Genomic DNA, 26,082 nt, shown 5'->3' on the forward strand with positions numbered 1-26,082 from the left:
TTTCCATATGTTATGGAACTGAAAAAGAGGATTGTATATGATTTTTGTTATGTATAGCTTGCTTTTCTTTTTAAATGCACAATAAAATCACTCTTAAAGCTCTTCTCTTTCTCTCTGATTCTTTCTGGCTTTCTTTTCTCTTCTAGCTATTTAAAAAATATGCTTTAGTAAATCCTCTTTTTTCCCCTCTGGATTTCACTGAAGCTTTGACTTCATTATAGCATTGTCAGAAAGAAAAGATGATTTTGTTACCTGTAATTTGAAGAAGTCTTAATCATTAACATGGAGAAGTTCTTTTTTTAAGGGTAAGATATTTTTCCAATAGGCATTTTATCACAGTTTTTCCATGTACCCCATAATTGTGGGTTGGTGGAATTGGCAATCATTTTGGATAGAGATTTTAACAAAGGTGATAAAAGAGGTTGGGACTAAAATTTGGTAGGATTTCTATTTTTAAGTTCACATTAATTTTTTTTTTATCTTTTATTTTTTGTTTTTATTTCACTCATTTCCGGATTTGCCCTATCTTGTAACAAAAAAAAGTTAAGCTGACTCCATAGCTGGATTTGACTGTTAATGCTTTTAGGCAGTTAGAAAATATATTTTTTGACATGGGTAGGCAAATAGCTGGTCCATATGCCAGTTGGATTCCTGAAAATGGGGCTATGTTTAGCCTTCTCTTTAGAACTGAAGATCTAAAAGACTTAGTAGTTTCAGGTATTGCTGGGTATGCTTCAAAATGAAAAGTCCCCAAGAGTTTTTCTCTTCCTGTTTTCTTCACTAGAGAAAAACCTTAAAGCACAACCCCCACCCTTCTTTCCTTTGAGTGACAAATTTGAAATATTTACTCTGAATAACTTTCTTCTATTGTGTCCTTTGAAAATTCCTTCATTTATACTTTTCCTCTTACAGTCTTTCCATATTTTGTCACTCACAAGAACCTGGCATTTCCTACAGATGGCTCTGGGGTGCCTGGTCCTCCTTTACAGCACTTTCCTGCTTTCCAGGAGATGGGGATACTCCTTGCTTCTCAGACTCTCCCTTGGCAGCAATCACAGTCTCCAATTTTAAAGGTTTATTACTCTGTTCCTGTCCAATTCAGATCTTCGTGGCAGTTATCCACCAGTCCTTAGGGCATTTTTTTCCCTTCAGTTTCTGGCTTACTTTCTCCTCTTCTACCAGACTTCAATATATTTATTGAGGTCCCTTGAGATACTTCACAAAGCACTTTTGGGATCTTCCCGGGTTAAGGACCATGCGGATTCACTCAACTGCCTTGTAAAGAAGATTTTATTATTATTATGAACTTGAAAATCATCAACCAACATGACTGTTTCCACATACACACACAAAAAAAATAGGAAAAAGAGAATTGCACATGAGACCATGAATCTCTGTAATAGCTAACATTTCTATAATGCCTTCTGTGTTCTAGTCAATGTGCTAAGTGATTAGCCTGTGAGGAGATATATGTTGTTCTTATTTTCATTTTATAGAGTAGGAAAACTAAGGCAGAAGTGAAGTGATTTGTTCTTTGACTTCTGTAATCTTCTTACTTCAGCTACATATAAGAATGGTCATATCCTACATCTTGATTTTACTTACAAGTATTTACTCCGAAAGTCAGAAACTAGAAATGTCTGAGAACTGGGAACGGTGCCCCTATTTCTTTATCTGAAAAAGGGGACCACCTGAATTTTCTTACAAAACATGACAAGTATGGAAATATGTTTAAAAGAACTGCACCTGATTTAACTTATATCAAGATTGCTTGCTGTGTTGGGGAGGGGGAAGGTAAAAGATGGAGGGAGAGAAATTTGGACCCAATCTTTTAAAAAAAATTAATAGTTTTTAATTTTCAAAATACATGTTTTTAGAACACAAAGTTTTGCAAAAATTAATGTTGAAAACTATTATTTATATAATTAACTGTATTTTTATGAAATCTTCAAAATTAAAAAGAAAAAAGGAACCACAATTCTTGTGGGTTATAGAGATCAAATATGTAAATTGATTTGTAAACCTTTATTAAAAAATTGTTCTTTGTTAGTTGGAGGGATTAACAAATGTAAGCAGAAGAAAGGCACTATGACAGGTCACTCAAAATTCTTTTTTCCCCTTCTACTTAATAGTATTTTATTTTTTCCAATTACATGTAAAGATAATTTTCAATATTCATTCATTTTTGTAAGATTTTGAGTTTCAAGTTTTTTCTCCTTTTTCCCCCTTCCCAAGAAAGCAAGCAATCTAATATGTGTTATATATGTACAGTCATTTTAAGAATAATTTCCATATTAGTCATGTTGTGAAAGAAAAATCAGAACAGAAGGAGGAAACCACGAGAAAGAAAAAAAAAAAAGTGAAAATAGTATGCTTTAATCTGCATTCAATCTCCACAATTCTTTCTTGGATGTGGATAGCATTTGCCATCCCAAATATACTAGAATTGTCTTGGATCACTGAGAAGAGCAAAGTCCTATCATAGTTGATCATCACACAATCTCGCTCTAAATTTTAACACATTAGAATCCTAGAATATTAGCATCTTAAATTATGGAGAGTCTGTCTCTCCATGGATCTCTCCTATTGATCCCTTCCCAGAAGTTTTTAAAGGCATAAAATAAAATGCACAGGATTATAAAAGGAACAAATTATATATAAGTATAATTGCCAACATATACATACATAAAAAGAAAACTCAACAGTTTTATGCCCCAGATTAAGAATCTTTCCACTAGAATAACATTATTTTTATAGAGAAGGTTTCTAAGACTCTGGACTTGGACATCAGGGAAAAAAAAAAAAAAGATTAAGGGACTCTGATAAAAGTATTAAAATTTAGTATTCTATTAAAAATTTTCTTTATCTTATCATCCAGGGAACACTCATAAGATAAGTAGATAATTTTTTTTTCTTGTTTTAGTTTGAGCCCAGTGTAAATATTTACTCATTTAGAGAAACTTTCTGGCTGTCAGGCTTGAGAGGATTTAGATTAGATCCTCTTTAAACTTCTTCATAAGAAAAGTTTAATGCTTTTGGAATTAGCATTAAAGTTAGGCCACTGACTCTCAGGAATCAATGTGGCTAGGGTCTTGTGGTTTAATTCTTACAGTATATCAGAGGAGGAGAGTCCCATGACTCTGGGTCCTGTGTTCTTTTGAGGAGCTTCTATCTCTTCAAAGAAAGCATTCCTTCTGCAGGAGAGTAATAGAGTTCAGATGAGCTGTCCAGGAAGTCTCTTTAAACAGAGAATGCCTCTTTGGGGGACTTTAGTGCATCTGTCTTGATGGAGACTATTCAGATTAGTATGGAGAACTCTAGAGTTGTTTTAATTTTTAACCCTAGATCCTGGTGCTACTTTGTATTCATTTGGGGCCCTGCCATGGACAAAAGACCTTGAGAGTTAGCAGATTCATTTACACGACTGCCTTGTAGAGGTGATTCCCCTGTCCCGCTTCATTATTATTATGAACTTGAAAACATTAACCAACATGACCATTTTCATTCACACACACACAGAATTGCACATAAGACCATGAAACTCTATCACAAACATTATATAGTGCTTCCTGTGTGCCAGGTACAGTGCTAAATGAGCTTCACAACAACCCTGTGAGGAGGTAGGTCCTGTTATGCTCCCCATTTTACAAAGAAGGACTTGAGGTAGGAGTGAAGTGACTTGCCTAGGATCAAAGACTAATAAGTGTCTGAGGCTAAATTTGAACTCAGGCCTCTCCCTGACTCCAGAGATAGTTCTCATTCCACTGTACCACTAATTGCCTTGCATTTATTCATTTATTTATTTACTTTTTTTTTATCTTTTTATTAATTTTTGCTGAGACAATTGGGATTAAGTGATTTGCCCAGGGTCACACAGCTAGGAAGTGCCTGAGACCAGATTTGAACTCAGGTTCTGCTGACTTCAATTGCCTTGAATTTAAAAAAAATATATAGCCCCTTTTCTGAAATCAGTCTCCCAACTCACTCACTTTCTCAGGTTATGTTCCCAGAGGACAATGATTATGTCCTCAGGAGGTTACTAGGATATTTGTCACCCTCGGGGGACTGAGATTTCTGGCATTCTTGTTCTCAAACTTCCAAACATTGTCATTTCTTCTATCATAGCAGCCAGCTTCATTTACTTATTTGTTTGTCTTTTTATTCTTTGACTCCTTTTTTGGGTACATTTTTTAACAATAGTTTTTTATTTTTCAAAATGCATGCAAGGATAGTTTTCAGCTTGCAAAACCTTGTGTTCCATATTTTTCTCCCTTCCCATTTTCTCCCTCCCCTAGACAGCAAGTAATCTAATATAAGCTAAATAGGTGCAATTCTTCTAAACATATTTCCACATTTTTTAGTACATTTATTTTTTTAATCTTAATTTCATTTATATTTCAGTTCAAATTCTCTTCTTTCCCTACCCATTGAGAAGCCTAGAAATAAGAGAGTGAGAATAATATGAAAGAACCTTGGAAAGTAGGATGGAACTATGTTATAAAGAACTTTCACACAGAGCAATTTATATTTGAGTCTCAAAATAGGTAGTCACTGGATTTTAGAGGGGGCAGAGATAAGAAAGAGGTAGCCCAGGGTGATTGAATGCCAGATGGGGAGTCAGGAAGACTCATCTTAATGAGTTCATATTAGGCAAGTCACTTAATCCAGTTTGCCTCTGTTTCCTCATCTGTAAAATGAGAAGGAAATGACAAACTTCTCTGGTATTTTTGCAAAAAACAAAAATAACACCAAAAAGAGATGTGAAGAGTCAAATGTGATTAAACAATGACAAAAGTCATGATTACACCTAGATTTTAGGAGAATTACTTATGTGAATATTTGGAGGAGAGATTGGAGTGAGCAAGTCTTATCCATTTGTGACAGGGAAACTTAATTAGAAGCAATAAGAGTGGCAGGTGTGTAAATGGAAAGGAAATGATGTATAAACCAGGGATCTCATAGAGAAGGAAGTGACAAGATTTGATGATTAATTGATTGAATTTGTAGAGTAAGGGTAAGTGAAGAGTTAGAGATTCTAAGCCAAGTTGTAAACATGGATTAATTCTAGGATTGTGCTTCATTTTGTGGTAATGGGGAAGTAGGAAAAGAGGGGTGGATTTGGGGTGAAAGACAATGAGTTCTGTTTTGAACAGTGTTCAACTTCGAGGTACCTTTCGTGCAAACAGTTGGAAATGTTTAAGCTTGTACATGACTGGACCCCAGGAAAAAAAGAGACTCAGGTAGGATATATAGATCTGATTTATCTGCATAGAAATGGTAATTGAATCCTTGTGCTACTGCTGAGATCATCAGGTGGGAGTATGGTGAGGAAAGAGACAATTCCCCAAATAGAGGTCCTTGAACTACCTCTTGAAAAGGAGCAGTCAGCTAGATGTGAGGGAAAAGCTGGAAATTGAGAAGTGAGAGCATAGTCAGCAGTGCCAAATGCCACACTGAGAAAGAGAAATTAAGGAGGATGAGAGTAGACAAGAGACCAATAGATATAGTAATTAAAGATTGTTGATGATTTTCCAGAATGGTTCCAATTAGAACTTTTATAAAGTTGTAAAGTTTGTTTGAATCACTTTGAAATACTTATCCCTTCCACATGGGGGGGAGGATGTTAGGGTACAGTATTCCCAGGATCTGAAAAATCTTTGCAAATTTTTTTGGCTCTACCTCCATGACAGAGAAGCCTGAATTTTTCCTTTTTTCCTTTTATGGGGTATTTACAATATCTTATTGTAAAATTTGGCTTAAGTAGTTGGTCATATTTTAGCTTTAAAAAAGAAATAATAAATATGGTATTAAAATAAAGCAAGTTGATATTATATATTATGCCCATATTTTATGCATTTTTGCATTTGTAAACCTCTCCTATGTCATCTGCTAATATTCGTGTATTATCTGTGGCTTCTGCAAAACTCCCCCCAAATTCCTATTTAATTTCTTATGCTGACCCGAGCTATATTGAAACCATGATGGGGAATGTGGAAGGGGAAAACTGTAATATAAGATATCCCAAAAGTCTTTTGACAGTTAAAACATTAATGGCTTATGGCTAAGACACTTACTAGCTAAGTGACTGACCCTTAATAAGTCACTTAATTTCCAATTGCTTGACAAAATGGCTATACTAGATTCACTAAAGAAGGAAAGGACAAAGCCACTCCAATATCTTTATTAAGAAAACCCAAGTGGGGTCAAACAAAACTGGACAGGACTGAAACAACTTAACAGTAACAATAATATACCAAATGCTATGGTTCTGTGAACCAAACTAGAAATACTACCATTGCTTGCACAACAACTTAATTGAGCCTTGGAGTTTAAGAATAAATACTAATCCTTTTGACCGCATTTCCCAGAATTAAACATTAGCTATTAAGGCCAAAGACCATAGGTTGACTCAGTAGTTCCTCAATAACCTCTTATCTTGAATGCCCTCAGTATGCATTTTTCATTACTTCCTTCATTTCCTTACTTCACTGATGATTGGTTGAGAACCATGAAGACAGATGGAACTTGGGATTTTAGAAAGGAATTAAAAAGTAGAAGGTAAAAGAAAGATTGGCAGTAAAGAGGGACAAATGTAGAAATAAGTCAACAAATGGGGATGTAGAAAAGAAAAAATAGGCAATAGCAAAAGATAACTTCAGTTTTTAATATAAGGTCCAGTTTAGTTGGTAACTTTTATTTTTAAATGCTATAGAAAAATTACCTGTTACACTGACAGAGGACAATACATTTCCTGTTCCAAAGTAGTTACAGTTTTATTTTGTATTATGTATCATAATACATAATATATATTTTCACTGGTAAGATAGAGAAAGGGTAAACCAAAAGTCTACGTCTTTAGGAAAGAATTTTGAAATATGACTTTACTTTCTGGTCTCCTTCTCCATGAACACCTTTCCTTTGGCATTGGGCCAGAGGGCATTTGTGATCAAGAGCCACATCATCATTTCATAACATCTGTCAGTTTCCAGTTACTGTATTTGAATATCTGAAATGATTGTGAAAGTTTGGAACAAAACATTTGATGTCAGGAATGCAAAGAGTGAAGGAATAATCTTTTTAACTTTTCTTTCCTTATTATCTTATTTTTACCCACATTACATGTAAAAACAATTTTAACACTCTTTTTTCAAATTTTGAACTCCAGATTCTCTCCCTCTCTTCTTTTCCTCTTATTGAGAAGTTATACAATTTGATGTGGGTTATACATGTGAAATCATGCAAAATGCATATCATTCAAAAAAAAGGAAAATAAAGGAAAAATATTTTCAATCTGCATTTAGGCTCTGTCAATGCTTTCTCTAGAGATAGACAGTACCAGTCATCATTAGTACTTCACAATTGTCTTAGATCATTGTATGGCTGAGAATAGCTTAAATTATTCACAATAGATCATCATACAGTATTGCTATTACTGTGTACAATGTTCTCCTAGTTCTGCTTATTTCACTTTTCATTAGTTCATGTAAGTCTTTCCTGGTTTTTCTGAGAGCATCCGGTTCATTATTTCTTATAGTGGTAATCTTTTTTCTTAAAAAGTACTTATCCAAATTTCACATACTTTTTCCTCTTCTACTAGGCATATGGAAATGCTTGTTTTATTTGATGTTTAAATTCAGAATGAAAACATCACACACAAACAGAAACTGAAGGTTTTTGCTTTGAAAATATTTTTGGAGCTATAGACTGATCAGACTAGATACAAAGAATGTCAGAGAATCTCTCCTTTGTGGGCTTGAAGGAATTGGGATACTTGAGTATTAGTCATGGCACTGTCACTAAACTTGCTGCTGCTTCTTAAAAGAATCATTTAATGTCTCTGAATCTTGAGTTTCTTCATGTGTATAAAGAGGGTTAAACACAGTAACTCTACTGTCTTATTTCTGAGTTTCCATTTTCGTCCTTTGTGATCCTGATCTCTGTCTCCAAATACTCACAAACTTATTTATTTTGTTCACATTTCAAAGTCTGAATATCCAAAAAATGAAGCTATTCTTTTTCTTATACCAACTCCCATTCTCAAATTTCCCCATTTCTTTCCATTGATGGTATTTTATGGCTTACAAAGCACTTTCCTCACAACAATCCCATGGGGGTAAATGGTGTGAGTTAGTCTCATTACTATTGTATAGCTGAGGATACTGGGGACTTGGAGATTAACTGGTTTTTCCCACAATTATATAGCTAGTAAAAAGTGGAGCTGGGACTTGAATCCAGGTGTCCCAAGCTGAGAAACTTTCCAGTGGAGTCTTACCTCTTCTCCATCCCTTATATTTTGTCTGTATTTCATCCTGTCTGCTTTGCCACTATATCCTAAGGAGCATGAGAACTTTCCATTCCATAGTCTTTCCCCATTAGACCATAAATTCCTTGAGATGGGGGCCCATCTTATATTTCTAGCTTAGTACTTATTATCTTTTTGTTCATTCATTAACAGAAATAGCTGTAATATGCAATATTATAAAGGTGTTTTGGAGAATTACACAATAAAATAACCACTATGAAATTTCAAGGGGAGAAGAATGTTATTATTCTGAAGTTAAACTAAAGGCTAAATTAGGGTGAGCAGAGTGGAAGATAATTTGCCTAGGCAAATTATTTCATTATTTCAGATTATATTATAATTTTACCTGATTTCTCTTTTCATTTTCAGTGACCTATTGTGCATTTTCCTACTAAAAAAATCTTGCTCAAAGATCACTTTTATTTTCTCCTACTGTTTTGTCCAAATTCCTTATTTGGGCATTAAAATTTTTTTAAATAATATTTTGTTTTCCCTTTGAAATTACATATTAAAATTTTTTTGAGTTTAAAATTCCATCCTTTGGCATATGATTTCGTTTTTTAAAAATCATTTGTTCAGCTATTCTGATGGGTATCCCTGCGATTTTCTTTTATTGCCACCAATAAAAAATTGTTAGAACTATTTTTGTTCATAAAAATCCTTTTTAAAAAATCTCTTTGGGACATAGACTAGTATTGGTTTTGCTGGGTCAAAGAGTATGCATTGGGCATAGTTCCAAACTGCTCTCCAGAATGGTTGGATCTGTTCACAATTCCACCAACAATGTATCAGTGTCCCAGTTTTCCCACATCCCCTTCAACATTTATTATTTTAATTTTCTATTGTATTAGCCAATCTGATAGATATGAGATGTTATTTTTAAGTTGTTTTAATTTACATTTCTCTAATCATTAGTAATGTAGAACATTTTTCATATTATTATAGATAATTTGGATTACTTCATCTGAAAACTTCTGTTCATATTCTTTGACCATTTATCAGTTGGGGAATGACTTATACTTACATATTTGGCTCAGTTCTGTTTTGGTATTCAAGGCCTTCTATACCCCAGTTCACATGTGTGCACAGCTCACATAGACATAGTGTCAATCTATTTGTCACTTTGTCTCTTATTCTATAATATGTACTATTTGATGAAACCAGTAGAATATAAGGTACTCAAGGACAGAGATTGTTTTTATTTTTATCTTTGTAGAGTGGGCCGTTAAGAAGGAAGAGGGGAGAAGGATGGAAGGAAAGAAATAAACATTTATTAAGTGCTTGCTGTTTTCTTGGCATTGGGCTAAGTGCTCAGAAATAATAAATGTTTTTTGAATTAAGCTTAAATTGAACTAAACTTTTTCCTTTTTTCCTGTCTTCCACATTCACCATGTTCCTTTTTTTCCCGTTTTCATAATGGTTACTTTTCTCTCTCTCTCTTCCTGACATGTCAGATACCACTTTTTCCAGGAATCCTTTTCTGTTATCCTCTAGATGATGTGATTTCCTGTCTTCTGACCCGCCCATGGCATTTATTGCCTGATATGCTTGACACCTGATTATATTTAATTGAACATTTGCCAAACAGCTTACTTGTTCAAAGTTTCAAGTTTCGTTTACTGTTCTTTCTCTCATGGTTCATGAATAAGTTTTGTTTCTCAAAAGAGAAAGGACCATTCCAAAGCTCTTTGTCTCTTATCCCTGGATCCAAGTAATCTATTTTCAGGTGTCTGATAAGTACCTTGGCGTGTCTTTGTTGGCTTGAACAAAGTGGAAGGAGAGAGGATTGCCATCTCTGTGTTGATGTTGATAATTTAAAGTATATTCCATGTAACCTGGGGAAAAGAATAACACATTTTTACTTGAGCAGTGCTAATGAATACCTGTGCCATTCTTCAACCTGCTAATATATCCTGTCTTTTTTATACTTTTTCAGTCGGCCCATTAAATGTGGAATTTGTGCGCCCTGTGAATCTGGAATCCATAGAGAAAGACAATCCTAAATTGAGGAAAGGAGGTCGATTCACCCCAGAGGACTGCACAGCACTTCAAAAAGTGGCCATTATTATCCCTTTCAGGAACCGGGATGAACATCTACGTTATTGGCTCTATTATCTCCACCCATTTCTACAGCGTCAGCAGCTAGATTATGGGATATATGTGATAAATCAGGTAAGAGATAAAAGACATTGTGACATCCTTGGTTTCTGATTCAGAAGGATATTGTGTTATAACATCTATACAGAATCTATTTGACAATGAGCTTTGATACTAATTTTAGTGTTGTTGAAAAAAAGAATGAATGAAGAGGAGGAAATACATAAATTGGCAGCAGAAATGCAAAACCACATTTCACTGAGATGTTTTTCTATTCAGAAATGGTTTTTACTTCTTTAAACATTTTTGCTTAGCTCATTCATTTTATTTTTCAGGTTCATAGAGTTTGAAGTAGAAAGTACCTTAGAGATAGTTTAATTAGAGATTTAAGTGAGATCCAAAAGGGGAAAAGTCAGGCGCCCAGGTTTAGACCCAGTCTTATGATTTCAGAGTCAGACTTTATTACTTTGAATTCAGACTTTAGTACTAGAGTTAAGAGATCACAAAGTGTATTTCTTGTATTTTAAGCTGTTGTGGAGTTTATATTTAATGTCAGAAGCACACTTAAATATTTTGAGGGAATTTGTTTGTCAAAATTTATATCTGTTAAGTAGAGAAAATAAAATTTGATGTTGAGTATCTCTTTTCTGTGGGTGACATTAAGCTTTATTCCTGCTTGTGATACTGATGTTTAAGAGAGAACACAATTTTTGCTTTTTATCTTCCCATAGTTGATTTGACTTGAAGAAAAATATTGATTGTGGAGACATTTATTTATAAACAATCCTTGTTTCTTGTCACTTGGTAGGGGAATGTAATTTTTTTTTTTTAGTGTTTGATTTTTTTCTATATATAATGACTAGTTAATGAAGATGTAACTCAGTGCAGTCCTATATCTGATCTCTGCCTGTATAGCATTTTCATTGGAATTTCTTTGAAATGACAGATGTGGGACAGCTAGATGATGCACAGTGGAGAGAGCCCTGGCTCTGGAGTCAGAAGGACCTAAGTTCAAATCCAGCCTCAGACACTTAACACTTCCTAGTGTGTGACTCTGGGCAAGTCACTTAATCCCAATTGCCTCGCCAAAAAAAAAAAAAAAAAAAAAAAGAAAGAAAAAGAAAAAGAAATGACAGATGTTCATTTTAAGGTGAATTTATCACCATTTTGTTTTGAATTTAGAGCATCTTAGAACTTAATACTGTAAAAGCTTTAATCAAAACCAGCAAATGTCACCAAAGTTATCAAGGAATAAACAAATACAGACTGCTAAGTGACTTCTTAAATCACTCTTAATTCAGTATTAATTGAGCCCTAACATTCTAGTTGAGTCAAGGATTGTTTTATAGAAGAGTTAGTAATTAACTTGTGCCTGGAAGGGTGAGGATTTCAACAAGCCAGAGATATGGGGAGGAAATCTGGGCAAGCATTAACAGTGGTGTGAAAGTAGGAAAGCATAGATTATTCTAGGATGGTAAATTGATTTGTCTACAATCTAGTTGGAGTGTAGACTAACCGGGGGGGGGGGGGGGGATGTGATGGAAGATCAAAACTGAAAGATAATATTGGAGTCTAACTGTGGAGGGGATTGAATGCTAACCAAGGAGATGTTGGACTGTATTTGGTAAACAATGGCAAGCCAAGGTTTGAGCAGATGAATGATGCAATGTGGTGCATTATTAGTAAGGTTAATCTGAGAAACTACCAGAGGAGTCTGGTTAAGAGGCTGCTACTGTAACCTGGATGATAAATAATGAACACCTACCTGAATTCTTAATAGTAGAGGTAAGAATAATAACAGCTACTATTTTATACACTAATGCTTTAAGGTTTACAGACTGCTTCAAATATGCTTTTTCATTTGGGCTTCACAACAGTTATAGATATTATGTCATTCTCTCCCCGCCTTATTAAATGTTTTAAATTTAAAGATCAGAAAGGTAAAATATGCATTGTTGTGTTTGGAAGAATACTGGGAAAGGGGTGGAAGGAGAAATAGATTTATTCCATGAGATTCTGGGTTGATTCTTTCCCAATCCCATGATTAGAATTTTTTTAAAATGCTATGATTTCATTAGTGAAAGAAATTCCTAATTGAGGAACCTCTTTCTTCTAATGCACATTGGTAACGTGTCTAGAATGCTAGATGCCGTGGATATCCAAAAGGTAAATGAGTTTTTCCTTCTAACACTGGGCCCTTTAGAGGCTGGATTTGAACTCCGGGCTTCCTGACTTTTGAGGCCATCCCCCTTTCATGATTCCACATCTTAAATTTTTATTTTAGGAAATTTCATATAAGAAATCCAGGTTTATGATACAGAACTATTCATTCATTAAAAGCTTTAGGAATTTCCTTATACCGTTGGACTTTTCTGAGAAATTTTCATCTAGTTTTCAATTTTTTTTATTTTGCCTTTTCACCAGTGGTTAATTGTTTAGATGGGGAAGTAACTTTTTTCCTTTGGAAATAAGGGGCAGCTTTCTTGAAGCCAAGATAAAGGCCACCTGATAAGTTTGGGGTGCATTTGTGAGCTGTTGGTTGGCATTTCCCCGTTTCCCTCACTTGTCTTTGTTGCTGCTTGACATTTCTTTTAGAAAGGTGTTTCTACTACAGATACCACATTTGATGATATATGTTCAGAACATACTATGAATTATGTTGTGAGCAATGCTTATTTACCAACAGTGTTTCAAAGTAAATTCTGATCTTCCCTTGGGTTAGATGAGCCTTCCCGTTTTACAACCAGGGCAAATATTAATGCATATTGCCTAATATTGCTTTCTGTACTATTTGTTGTTGTTTCTAAGGAGCCTACAGGTTTTTCCTTGCATAAGCAGAAGAGATGACCAATTGTTTCCCAATTCTCTCCCTCTGATCCCCTGACACAGACACCATTGTGAGAAAAGAATTGATAGGAAGAAGAGAATGGACTCCCCCCCCTCAGATTTCTCTTCCTTCCAAGAGAAGGCCAATTTTCTCTTCTTTAGTACCCTGGAGGGACAGGCAGTTGACCTACATATAGATGAAAGATCAAATGAATGTGACATAAACATACTTTTGTAGCAGCCACCAAGGTCATATGTCCTAAGCAATCTTAATATTTGCTCTGATCTCTTAGTGGAAACATGTCCCTTAACATACAGACCCAAAGAAATTCTTCCCTAGATATTTTATTCTTCTGAGAAAAGCTGTGGTCTTAGTTAACCTAACCTAACTAAAATAGTCTTTTTTTTCTTCCTCCCCTCTTAATGCCAACCTAGTTAGGGATTATTTGAAATGTGTTTCTATTTTGACAGAGGTTCTATAGGAAAGCACCTTATTTCTTTGCCGTCTTGACAATTTTTTCTTGTCTCTCTCTCCTTGCATCTGCCCTTCCTCTTTGTGTTTTCCCCCATGCCATTTAGCAGGGGAATGTTGCTTTTACTTGTTAATCCTGTCTGTAGCAAAGCAAACCTGAAGAAAGAGTTACTGTGTGTGAACTGGTTGTTATTCTCCACCTACGTTCTCTCCTGTACTCTCCTCCATCTCCTAGAAAGAAGTGTGACTGGCCCTTGCTGCTGCTGCTGCTGCTCCTGCCCTGGTAATGTCCACAAACATTTTTCTTTAAAGAGCAAGAACATTCATTTAAGTCATGCCATTAAATCCTCATCTTTTACTAAGATTTAGAAAACATAGATTAAATTTAGCACATGCTGAATTATGTCCAAGAAAGCATTATAAAGTTACTCTGATGATTGATTAGAAAAGAAATGCAATAGAATTAGAACATTCCTGATACTCTGAGTGGAAATCTTTATTTACAAGGCAATTTTTTTCCCTCTCTTGAATTTTACATTTTTACAAAATTGACTGCAATTCATATTATGTTTGCATGTTAACATCAGGTCACTTGGTTTCCTTGGGCCTCAGTTTCCTCCTTTTTAAAATCGTGAGCTAGATGGCCCATGAAGTCCTTTCTAACTATAAATCTGTAATCTTAAGAACATGGCTTAGTGACCCCTAATTTTAGTAATAAGCAAAAGCATTTTTAATAAACCAAAACTGATCTTGAAGCTTTAAAAATAAAATTGTCTGTGTGGTCTCTTTTTTTATCTCATTCATTATACTTTTATCAGTACCCCAACCCTATCTCATCCTCTCTCATCATCTATTTCCTTATCCAACCATTTGCTTAATTGTGTTTGTTCCTGATATATAGTAGATACTGAATAAATGATTATGGATAGATTTCCTCCTCCTCCCAAGTGGGGAAAACTACAAATTTATATTTATACTGCAAATATATTAGCTATAGGCAGGTTTTTTAATAGGAATTGTATGAAGAACACATATTTTTACTCTGTGAGGGATTGCTATAAGATATTGTTTAATGATTGCACCTAGAGAACTTGGTGATTTATTTTAGAACCAATTTTTTTTTTACCCATTGACATAAAAGAGTAAGGCCCTAGAACTTGGTTTTCCACAGGATTAAAGCTGCTTACTAAACAGGTTAGCTAGGAGAGACATTTTTGTTTATTCCTTTCCTTCTTGTGTAACAACTAGCCAGTTATATGCAAAATTCAATAAATTCTATTTCCTCACTTCCACATTACTTTCTCCAAGGTATATGGTCACTAAGAGTCAGAACTGACACAGATTTGAACACAGGAAAATATTGGGGTTAAAAAAAGCACTACATTTTGATGGCAGGAAGAAATTTAAAATGTAAACTCCCAGAGGACAAGAGCTGTCAGTACCAAGTATATCTCTGGGCACTTAATGGGTGCTTAATAAATGCTTTTTGATTGATTAATTGGTTGGTTGAGAGCCCAAGTCCCTTTTCAACACATTAGTAAGACAACCTTTATGGTGAATATGAGATAATATTAAAAATGTATAGTAGGAGGAAAGACATAAATAGCTAGCTTTTACTGGGCAAGTTCTAAGAATATCCGTCTGATATCCCCTAAATTAATTCCAACCTTCTTTGCTAGAAAGACCAACTCTCTCTGTACTATATAAAACCTTTAACACAGTATCCAGGAGGATTACCCTGCCCTACTTGTTTTGTCCTTGTTACACAATTTTGTAGGAGAAAAGGCAAAAAAAAAAAAAAAAAAAAGAAAAGAAAACATTTATGAGAAATTTGAGATGAAGTTGGGGATTAGGATTCAGAGAGCTAATCAAGTCAAGTTTTTAACTCTGCATTTCTATTTGAAGACTCCTTTGTTTTAATTATATGTAAATGTGCGGGGACTTAAAATGTTTGAGATTTCATAGATAAAATTAGAAGTACTATAGTGGCATATGAAAAGCTATACTAAAATACATCAATTTTCAATAGAATATTAAAATAATAAAAATAAAATAAATATAATGAAATAGACATAGTAGTGAAATAATTGTATTTATAAAGCTCTTTATGATATTACAAAATGCTTTACATATCTCATTTGATATTCACTACAAATTTGTGAGGTAACTGCTTAATATCTCCATTTTATATTGAGGAAACTGAGGCAGGTAGTGGTTAAATGATTTGCTTAGGAGTAACATAACTAGCTAGAAGGTGAACTCTGGTCTTCCTAACTGTAAGTCAAACTCTTTTCACTGCTATCTTGACTTACTACTAATATTTTCAGTCAGTCTCTTAAATTTATGGTAATTTGTGCATCTCACACTAATGTTTACCTGGATCTTTGGAAGAATCTGATCCAGTTAATTTTTATCTGCCTCTCTTGAGAAGATAATTTTTTTTAATTGTATGTGTTTTATATACACATATATTTAACACATATATGGGCAGGATTTTTTAAGTAAGGACTGGTAAATGTATAATAGTTGTGGGGTTTTTTCCCCACTATTCCCTCAAGATTTTTCAAATACTTATTTCCTCATTTTTTAGAGATACTAACCAATATACATGGATATTTCTCAATCTTTTTTTTTAATCTGAGGACGCATTAAAAATTTTTTCTTTGGAGCCATGAAATGCTTTTTAGCATTCCTCCACCTTAGCAGAAATTAATGGACTATAAAACCATCTTCATCTGTGTCTTGTATAGATCATGAAGTCCTCCACAATTTCCTTCCAATCTCACTATGGACAATTGTCCACTTTTATTAGTTGACAGTCCTATTTAAAATTTAGATTTGGTGGGAATTTCTATAGTTTAACTGTGCTTTTTGTTATTCTAACTTTTGTTCATCATATGTATATGCTATTGCTTACATAAGTGATAAAAGTGATGGATTTTTTTCTTGTCTCTTGTCCTTAAAACAAAATAAAAACCATTAACATTTTACTAGAAATTTTTTTATCATTGCCTTAATTTTTCAGGACTTATTGATGATAAAGTCAATATTTTTTGTCATATGAATGAACCTTTTGTACCATAGATTAGCCCAATCTTAATTTTTTTACCTGAGTGTGGTATTTATTTCTTTTGCATATTTCTCTATACTGTAAAGCTACCAGATTTTTCATATCATGTTAGATGTTGACTTAAAAGCTGACATGGTTGGGGATCCATATTATATTTCATCTTTTGAGAGATTTCTCCTATTTTTCTCTCTTCAGAATTTGAATCATGTCTTATCTGGGCAGATTGGTGTTTTCACTTCTCTTCTATAAAGTATATAGAAGCATTTGTCTCTTGCTTGCCATTCAGATTTTGGAAAAAGGTTCATTCCCTCAACTATCCCAGTGGCAGATCTGTGTCTATTGCTGCATATTACTAAGTTCAGACTGGCTTATTGGTGAATTCTTTACTATTGTTTTTCAGTAGTATCTGACTCTTCATTCCCCTATTTGGGGCTTTTTTAGCAAAGATATTGGAATGATTTGCTATTTCCTTCTCTAGCTCTTTTTTACAGATGAGGAAACTGAGGTAACTGGGGTAAAGTGATTTGCCCAGGGTCACATACCTACTAAGTGTCTGAGATCAGATTTGAATTCAGGAAGATGTATCTTCCTCACTCTGGACCTGGTATTCTATCCCTTCTCCCACTCAGTGGGAGTGGAGGGAGGGCGTATAAGAAGACTTGAAAAAGTGGGAAAGAACCAGCTTATGAAAGGCTTAAAAAGATAAGTAAGATTTTTAAAAATTTAATTTTAATCTGGAGGTATAGATAGCCCACTGGAGTTTATTGACTCATTCTGATAGATGAGTCAGTAAACATTTATTAAGTATTTCTAGGTGCCAGAGACTGTGCTAAATATTGTGAGGATTAACTTGAGGCAAGGACACTGACAAAATACTGCAATAGTCCAGGTGTGAAATGATGAAGGCTTGGACCACAACGTCCAAGGCCTATCTCTAGCATTATTTCCTCCTTAGTTCTTTGTTCCCTGCCCTTATATTCTTCACCTATACACAGAATGCTACCCCGATAGCAATTAGATCATGGCATTTTTCCCACATCCTAGATACAGTATTCAGATCAAATATTCCAGTTGCTTGGCTGATACCAGAATGAATTTTAGAAGGATTATTTATAAAAAAAGAATGAAATTACAGCATGTATATATGTATGCACACATGTATGTATATATAGTACAGACAGACTCACAGGGCTACCCTGAGTTATCTGTTTAATGTCTAATTTGACAGCTTCAGTTTTGCTAATTATAAGTTTCATTCTCCAAACGAGAATTGGGTTTGGCCCTTTTTTTGGCCATGGTGGGTATTTATTCAGTGACTGTAGCCCCCATGTGTTCTCTTCCATCATTCCTATCCTGAAATAGTGTTGTTCATCCCTAGGACTGTTTACCAATCCTGGCTTCCAGTGGCTCCTTGGCTTTTGTACCACTGATACGGCTGCCACCCTTTGTTCCTAACTATTTGGGAAGCCAGTTAGGTGCTGGCATTTTCCCCATACCCAGCCATATGATGGCTATATGAATTCCTTTGATAGCAGCAGCATCCTATGATCCCAGAGTTGAAAGAGAGCTCGGAAACTAGCTAGCCCAAACCATATCTGAAAAAGAAACTTCTCTATAGTTCACCTGCTTGACAAATCCAGCTTTGGCTTGGAAAGCTTCCAGTGAGAGGGGAAACCTGATGCCTTCTGAGTTAGCTGATGGCAGTTCAGGAGAGCTTTGTTTGTTAGGAAATTTATTTTTCCATGGAGTGTCTTTGCAGGTTCTATTCATTGATTTTTACTTCTGCCCTCAGGGTGCCAAACTGAAGTAAATCTAATCCCCTTTTCATGTGACAAATCTTCAAATACTTTTTTAAAAAAGACTATTCCAGTTCTGCAGTCTTCTCATATCCAGGCTAAAGAAGCCTGGTTCCTTTTAATGAGCTGCATGTTGAATGATCTCAAAGCCTTTCACCATCTTGATTGCTTTTTCTCCCGACAACTCCCAGTTTAACAAGATTGTTAAAATGTAAACTCCTTAAACAGGACATAGTAATGTCTTTGTGTGATGTGGTGTGGTGTGTACCATGCATCAGATGGGTTAGAGAGGACTATCCCCTCCTAGGCTTGGATTCTGTCTTGATGTATTGTTATTTTCAGTCCTCTCTGATTTTCCTCGACCCTTTTTGGAGTTTTCTTGACAAAGATACTAGAGAGGTTTGTCATTTCCTTCTCCTGCTCATTTTACAGATGAGAAAACTGAGGCAGACAAGGTTGGATTGTGGAAGAAGAATCTTCCTAACTCCAAGCCCAGCGCTCTGTCCATTAAGCTGCCCCATTTGGATACCATTTCACTCTTATTAACCCCACACTTCAAGGGCTACATACAAATCTCACACCTTGTGGAACATAGCTTATCCTACCATTTATTTATAAAACTCTGTATTTCCATATAATCACTGTGTCTCTCTCAATCTCTCACTTTAATTAGTCTGCACAAGCCCATGTGGGGATGTGATGGAGAAACTTTTGCTAAAACTTGGAACCACTTAGCTGAGGCTCTGCTCAAAAGGTAGGATCTAAATTACCACTGTGCTGATCCTAAGAGACAAGGGAGCTGGGATGGGCTGTAACAGAGCCCAGTCCTCCAAGCACAGTTCTTGTAGGAATCAGGAATGCCCACCAACCACCTGTGACTTCCCTAGTTCCTTTGGAGTGAAAACCCAACCATGCTCCAATCCCACTGTGGAGGAAGTCAGGGATGGGGATTGGAGGACCAGGGACACGCCGATAAAGAATGATAGAGCAGATTGGGGCTCACTTTTTGCTGGATTCCCAGTGTTCGTGGTGGCAATCCAGCTTTTCTAAGACCATGGGCAACAGGATGTGAATCCTGGCTTTGTGTACATCATCAGCCTCCTTAAACAGCCCCTGTGAAAGCAGAGAACACCCTCTCCATCTCATCGAGGAAATTGGTTGTGTGGGATCAGAAACAGCCCCCTAACTCCCTCTTTCCTAATTGCCTTTTTCTTACTTTAACCATGATGAATTCCACAAGATCATTCTAACTAATTATGCTGACTCTGAAATTGTTCTTGGTCAAATCTAGTTCTATTTTAGGTTTGAAACAAAATGCAATACTCAATAAGACTATGTAACATACAGCCAAAGGAAATTTACTCAACCATAGTATAGAAAGCTTATATATGCAAGGGTCAATGTTGAAAAATTATCCATGAATGTGTTTTGAAAATAAAAAGCTTTAATAAAATAAAAATTAAATTAAAAAGTTGAATAAGATTCCTCAGAAAATATTTAAGCAAAAACTGGATGACCACTTATTGGGTATGCTGTAGGGAATTTTATTGTTGGATACAGCTTTTGCTAGTCACTGAAGCTCCTTTCAACTCATCAAGTTCTGTCTGTGATTTTTCCATCACTTAGTACAATTCTCTGCACACTGTAGGCATGTAAGAAAGATTTGAGTTGAATTAAACAGTTTAATTTAATAAAAGTAATTGTTTAATGCCAAAAAATAAGAAAGCATATATAGCAAAGATTGTCTTGATTCAGTTGGGCACAGTTCCTTTTACTTTCCAAATTTGTTAAACATGGCATATGTGGCAAGAAAAATGTGTTAAGGACAGAAGGAAGTTTGTAAGACCTGAGGATCACTTTCTAGTTGAACTTTTATAAAAAGTGACTATGAACCCTTAATTCTTGGGGCCCCTTAAGTCTCAAGGACAGTGTCATTACCCTTTCAGGGGAAAACTAACATGTCAGGGAATTAATAGTTCCTATAAGAGAACTGTGTAAAAAAAAAAAAAACTAACAATAAATCAAGCCCTAGTTTATAATGTTTCCAATTGTATGACTAACTCACACTGTAAATTTGATAATTGTTGACTTTTGGTGGTTCAAACTGGCAACAATACAATCTGGCTATATCTATAGCATTTTGCTGATTTTACCAGACTGTCAGAAAGAGGAAATAAATCTGACGGGAGTTGTTCTAGATGAAGTCATGCTGATATTTTGTAATCTTTACTTCCTTTTCTAGACAGCTGGCTTTTAATAATTCCTGGAATTCTATCAAGATTCTATATTAAGCTCATTGAATTGTTGTTTGCAGATTTTATTATATTACCTTTTTGAAAATCAGGACATTTGCCTTTCAGTTCAGCATACTTTTTCTCATTTGACTAAAAACTCTTTTTTTGTATCCTAAAAGTTTGATGTATTGCCTCATTGTTGACATTTTCTTTGTTGAAATTATCTGTTGATTTCTTTGATCTACCAGTTCTTTAGGATTAAATTATTTGGTCTTTATTTAAATTTGGGTCTTTTCTTTAAAAGGTTCTTTTTTTTGGTTATGATTTTTATTGCATTATGGTCAGTAAAGGATGTATTTAATACAGAGGAATCATTCAGGGCTAGGAAAACAAGTACTACAAGACCATATTAAATTATAATTGAGAAATGTTTAACAAAATAACATGTTAGTATTATATGTATTATAATACATGGAATATTACATAACATATATGTAATAAATAAAATCACAAAGTAAATAAAATACAGTACCACATAGAAAATTTTTATTTGAAGTTTTCTAAGTCAATGTACAGCCTTTAAGGATTTGTTTCAATCTGAATTTGAGAGCGCTGATTTAATATTTCATGTTTTCTTTATTTAATATGTGTGTTTTAAGCCCTGATTCATTCTATTTCTATAAAGGTGCTATGCATAGCTAAGATATGTATTTTTCTTTCTCTTCCCATTCAATAATTGTAGGAGATCTTTCTCATACCTAATCTTGATAAAATTCTATTAAAGAAATGAAGTTCTTTCTTGTTTAAGCTTCTTAAATTTGTCTAGTTTGAAAGGACTATTTACTTTTTTCCCATTGTACATGGTTTATTTTTTCCTTCAAATATTTAGGTATCATTCTATAGGGTGCATATACTGATATTATTTTACTGCCTATGATGCTTCCAAGAATAATATAATTTCCCTACTAATTTCTTTTTACTGTGTACATTTTTATTATTGGTGTTTTTGAGATCATGATTGCTATTTCTGCTCTTTTCAATTCACCTTAGAAAATATAAATTCTATTCTAGCCCATCATTTCAACTTTATAAATCTTTATATGTGAAGTATAATTCTAAATAAAATGTTATGAGTTCTGCTTTCCATTTTATACTTTTTTGGGGGCGAGTTTTATGGGCGAGTTCATCCCATTCACATTCATGATTATGGTTGTTAATTCTGCTTTGTCCAATCACTCTCTTCCCTTCAAAGAATGTGGTGAAAGATGAGTATATGATTAACAGTAATTATCTGTAATTGAAATGATCTGCTTCCATTCCTCTTGTATAGATCCTAACTGATCTTTAGGCTTTCCTTAAAAAAAAAATCATTATCCTCTTTCACATGCATACTCTTAAGCTGAAATTTGTTTTGCTTGCGGGCACTTTTCTTCCTGAATATTTCCTCTCTTTTAATGCCTCACCTTCCTTGTAATCCATCTATTCTCTTGTTGAGCTTGATTACTTCTATACCAAATTGTGTGTGTGTGTGTGTGTGTGTGTGTGTGTGTGTGTGTGTGAGAGAGAGAGAGAGAGAGAGAGAGAGACAGAGAGAGACAGAGAGACAGAGAGAGACAGAGACAGAGAGGCAGACACTTCCCTTTGATAGTTTAGATGAAAGTGAGGTACATGTGCTATCTTGCCTCTTCTCCCCCTCCATATTTAGGTTTGTTTGGTTGGTTTTTTGGATACCTGATCACAAAAGATAGATGGTTCCGTCCTTTTCTTACTCTTTATAACTTTGTGTATTCATTGTTCCCTCTCTTTTCTTTTAAAGGTTCTTTTTTTGTTGTTTATTGCATATGACCATCAAAATAGAATTATTTGGTCCCTTCCCATTATGAAAATCGTATTTACTTTTCTCAGTTTTCTCCTGTCCTACCTTTGTATTTCAAAGCTTTCCCAGCTCCTCTCAAAGATCACCTAATAGAGCACTGGGTCTTGTGCATCTTTCTCATAGGATTGTTGTGAGATATTTGTAAAGCATTTAGCACAGTACCTGGATATAGTAGGCACTTAATAAATGCTCTCCTTTTCAAAAGCCCTGGTTAGAATACTAAGAACTTTCATTTGTCTCTAGCTTGGGGATTTCTGACACTAGGTTCAATGAGATGGGAGTGTTGCTGCTGCTGCTGCTGCTTCTGCTGCTTCTTATACCCTGGAACATATTTTTTCTACCATTTCTAGTCTATGCTAGCAGCCTTCTTGCTATCTTTTATGTCAAATCCTGCAAGCTTCTGTTTGTCTTTTTGTGCAGTCCTAGGATAGTTTGAAATTGCTTGCTGTACTTTCTCTTTGGATTTCTTGATTATTATTTAGCTTTTGGGACTTTTGTAGAGCTTTGCTGTAGCACTTAAGAGCTACAACCAGTCATAAAGTTATATTAAATCAGAGATTCCCTCTATGCCAGTCCCTTCCTGATTAAGTTTAATGCCCCTGAGATTCCTGATTTCTTTTAAATACTGAGTAGGAGGATAGTGTTTAAATTTTTGTTTTTATTTTTTAATATTTAATATATTAATTTCAGTGTAATTGGTTTCCTTGGTGATATTCATTTAAAGACATTATTCTCAGTGGAAGTCCATAGAATTAATTCACCTGACCTATGAGATCAATGACTAAAAAAGAAAGAGATAAGAAAGATTAAGAACCCTTAGTATCATGGGAAATGCTAACATCAGGAACACCTGGGTTCAAATCCCATCTCTTATACTTATTAGCTCTGTGTCCATAGGCAAGTCACCTATTCAGCTTTCTTAACTTTCCTACCTTCTAGGGTTGTGGTGAAGCTTCAAGCGCTTATAAGATAATTTAGGTTAAAATGTTTCACAAAACATTAAGTACTCTATAAGTGTTTTATTATTATTATAACCACCACTACCACCAACACTTCCTGTAACACCTTGTGATAATATTTGCTTATGTTTTTTTTTTAAGCACTTAGAACAGTGTCTCAAATATAGTAGGTGCTATATAAATGTTTATTCTCTTTCCCCTGAGTTTTTCCTTATATGGAACCTAATTCTATTCCACTGAAACTTCTAACCGTAATTCCTTATTTAGTCTTGCAGGGCCAAACAGCCATAAGTTATAATTTCTTTTTCATTGAAAACATTTTAGTTAGTTGTGCTAGAAACAAAGGTTCTTGCTGGGAAGTCACTGATCTAGAAGAAAAGCAGTGTGAGAACCATGTTTCTGGGACACACAGCTACTATTATCATGTGCTTTATAAGCAAACAGCCTGGCATCCTCGTCCAAAACCAATAGACAATTTGTCATAGAGTCCAAGGGGGCTTCTCCAGAGCCTCCTTTAGTCCTCAGCACAGGCAACTTATGAAATAATTTCATTATAAGACTAATTTTTTTAAAAGGCCATGAATGTCAATATTGTGACTGGCTAGCTGTCCTCATGCACTCTACTGCTAGGTGTTAACACCTACCCTGACAATTACAGTAATCAGGTTAGATTAAAGCTAAACTGCTTACCATAACGGGTATCTGACAAAGCTATAGGTGAGGACCTTTCTTTTTTAAAAAATTTTCCATTGATGTCTCTTGCTTTTACATCACCTTCATTTCTAAATGTGTCTCTTGTCACCTTCAATATCTAGCAAATCATTCTTTGTATTAAAGAATTTTTAAAAGAAGTGGAGGAGGGGGAAATTCAGTTCAGTGAAATCTACCCAAATACACAAACTAAAGACCATAATGTTTTAAAACACTGTATATAGACATGGGATATGAAAAGTCATGGCTTCGTAAACAACAACAAAAAAAATGTGTGTATTTGCTTATTTATATGAGTTAGTTTCACACAAGAAGTCCTGCTGGGAACTGAATTCTGAATGCTTTCTAATATTGAACAAAGGAATCTTTTGTTCCAGAGTTTAACTGTGTTGGCTTTTTAAAAAAGGGATTTTTTAGAAAAATCTTTTTACTTGTACATTTGATATTGAACAAATGACTAGTAATGTTTTATTTATTTAATTTGCTTCCCAGAATGGTTGTGCTAATTTGCAGCTCTACCGGTAATGCATTAGTGTGCCTATTTAACTAGGAATGATATCTTATGTTTGGATAATACTTTACAACTTATAAAACACTTGTAAACCTATTCTCCAATGGGATTGCATCATCATTGCATCATAGGATTCAGATCTGGGAAGTTCTTTAGATATCAACCTTTCATTCTATTGAGAACAAAACTAAGTCCCAGGAAAATGAAGTGACTTTTAAAAAAATTATTATTATTGAAATCTTATGTTTTTATGTCACCTGTGTTTTCCCCATCTTTCCTCTCATGTATCCCCTATAATATAGAATTTTTTGAAAGAAAAAGAAATTAACAAACAAGATCAATATCATGAAAAAATTCTGATACTATATACAGTGTTCCATATTTGTGGACAACCCCCATCCCCATTTTGTCTTTGAAATCAAATTCATTCTTGTAATTTCATAACATTCATTTTACGTTGTGTTATACTGGTTGTCCTTTGTATTTAATTGTAGTCTTAATATAGTGTTTTCCTGACTGATTATTCCACTTTGTATTAATTCATGTAAGTCTTTCCATGTTTTTCTATATTCACTATGTTCTGTTTTGGTTTTATATAGTACTATTCCATGATAGTCATATCCCATGCTGTATTTAGCTTTTTCCCAGTAATTACTTGATTTCTCATTTTTTACTACCACAAAAAAGTTGTATAAATATTTGGGGGCATATAGTATCTTTTATTCTGTCCGAAACCTCCTTTGAGCATATTCGCAGCCATGGGATCTCTTTCAAAGACAGGTTATTTGTTTGCATAATTCTAAACGCTTTCCAGAATGGTTGTACAGTTTGCAACTTTACCAGTAATGTATTAGTGTGCCTAACTTTCTATAGCCCCTTCAGCATTGACTAGTTCCATCTTTTTATCATTTTTGCCAATTTGCTGAGTGTATGGTATAACCTCAAATTGTTTTAATTTACATTGCTCTTATTATGATTTAGAGCATTTTTTGAAATGGTTAATTGTTTGAAATTCTTATTTTGAGAACTGTCCATATCATTTGGCCACTTGTGATTTATATTGTTTAATGTTAGAAAACAATAACTCACATTTATAAATTTACAAACCTGGATTATTTTACTTGACATTCATTAAGATGAATGTTTCTATTATCCAGTGTTACAGATTGAAAAAGGAAGAGTTTACTGAATTAAAGTTAGGTGATTCATTCATGGTCATATGACACCC

General features: G+C 34.5%; 1 protein-coding gene across 1 annotated transcript in view; it reads left to right on the forward strand.

Annotated features, from left to right (window-relative positions):
• Positions 1-26,082, forward strand: part of B4GALT1 (beta-1,4-galactosyltransferase 1) — a 78,443-nt gene that overhangs the window by 37,421 nt on the left and 14,940 nt on the right. The window contains exon 2 of the mRNA XM_051997395.1: positions 10,239-10,474. Within this exon, the coding sequence (XP_051853355.1) occupies positions 10,239-10,474 (236 nt within the window). The remainder of the gene's footprint in view (positions 1-10,238; positions 10,475-26,082) is intronic.

The sequence above is a fragment of the Antechinus flavipes genome, chromosome 1 (assembly GCF_016432865.1).
Source record: "Antechinus flavipes isolate AdamAnt ecotype Samford, QLD, Australia chromosome 1, AdamAnt_v2, whole genome shotgun sequence".
Classification (NCBI taxonomy): domain Eukaryota; kingdom Metazoa; phylum Chordata; class Mammalia; order Dasyuromorphia; family Dasyuridae; genus Antechinus; species Antechinus flavipes.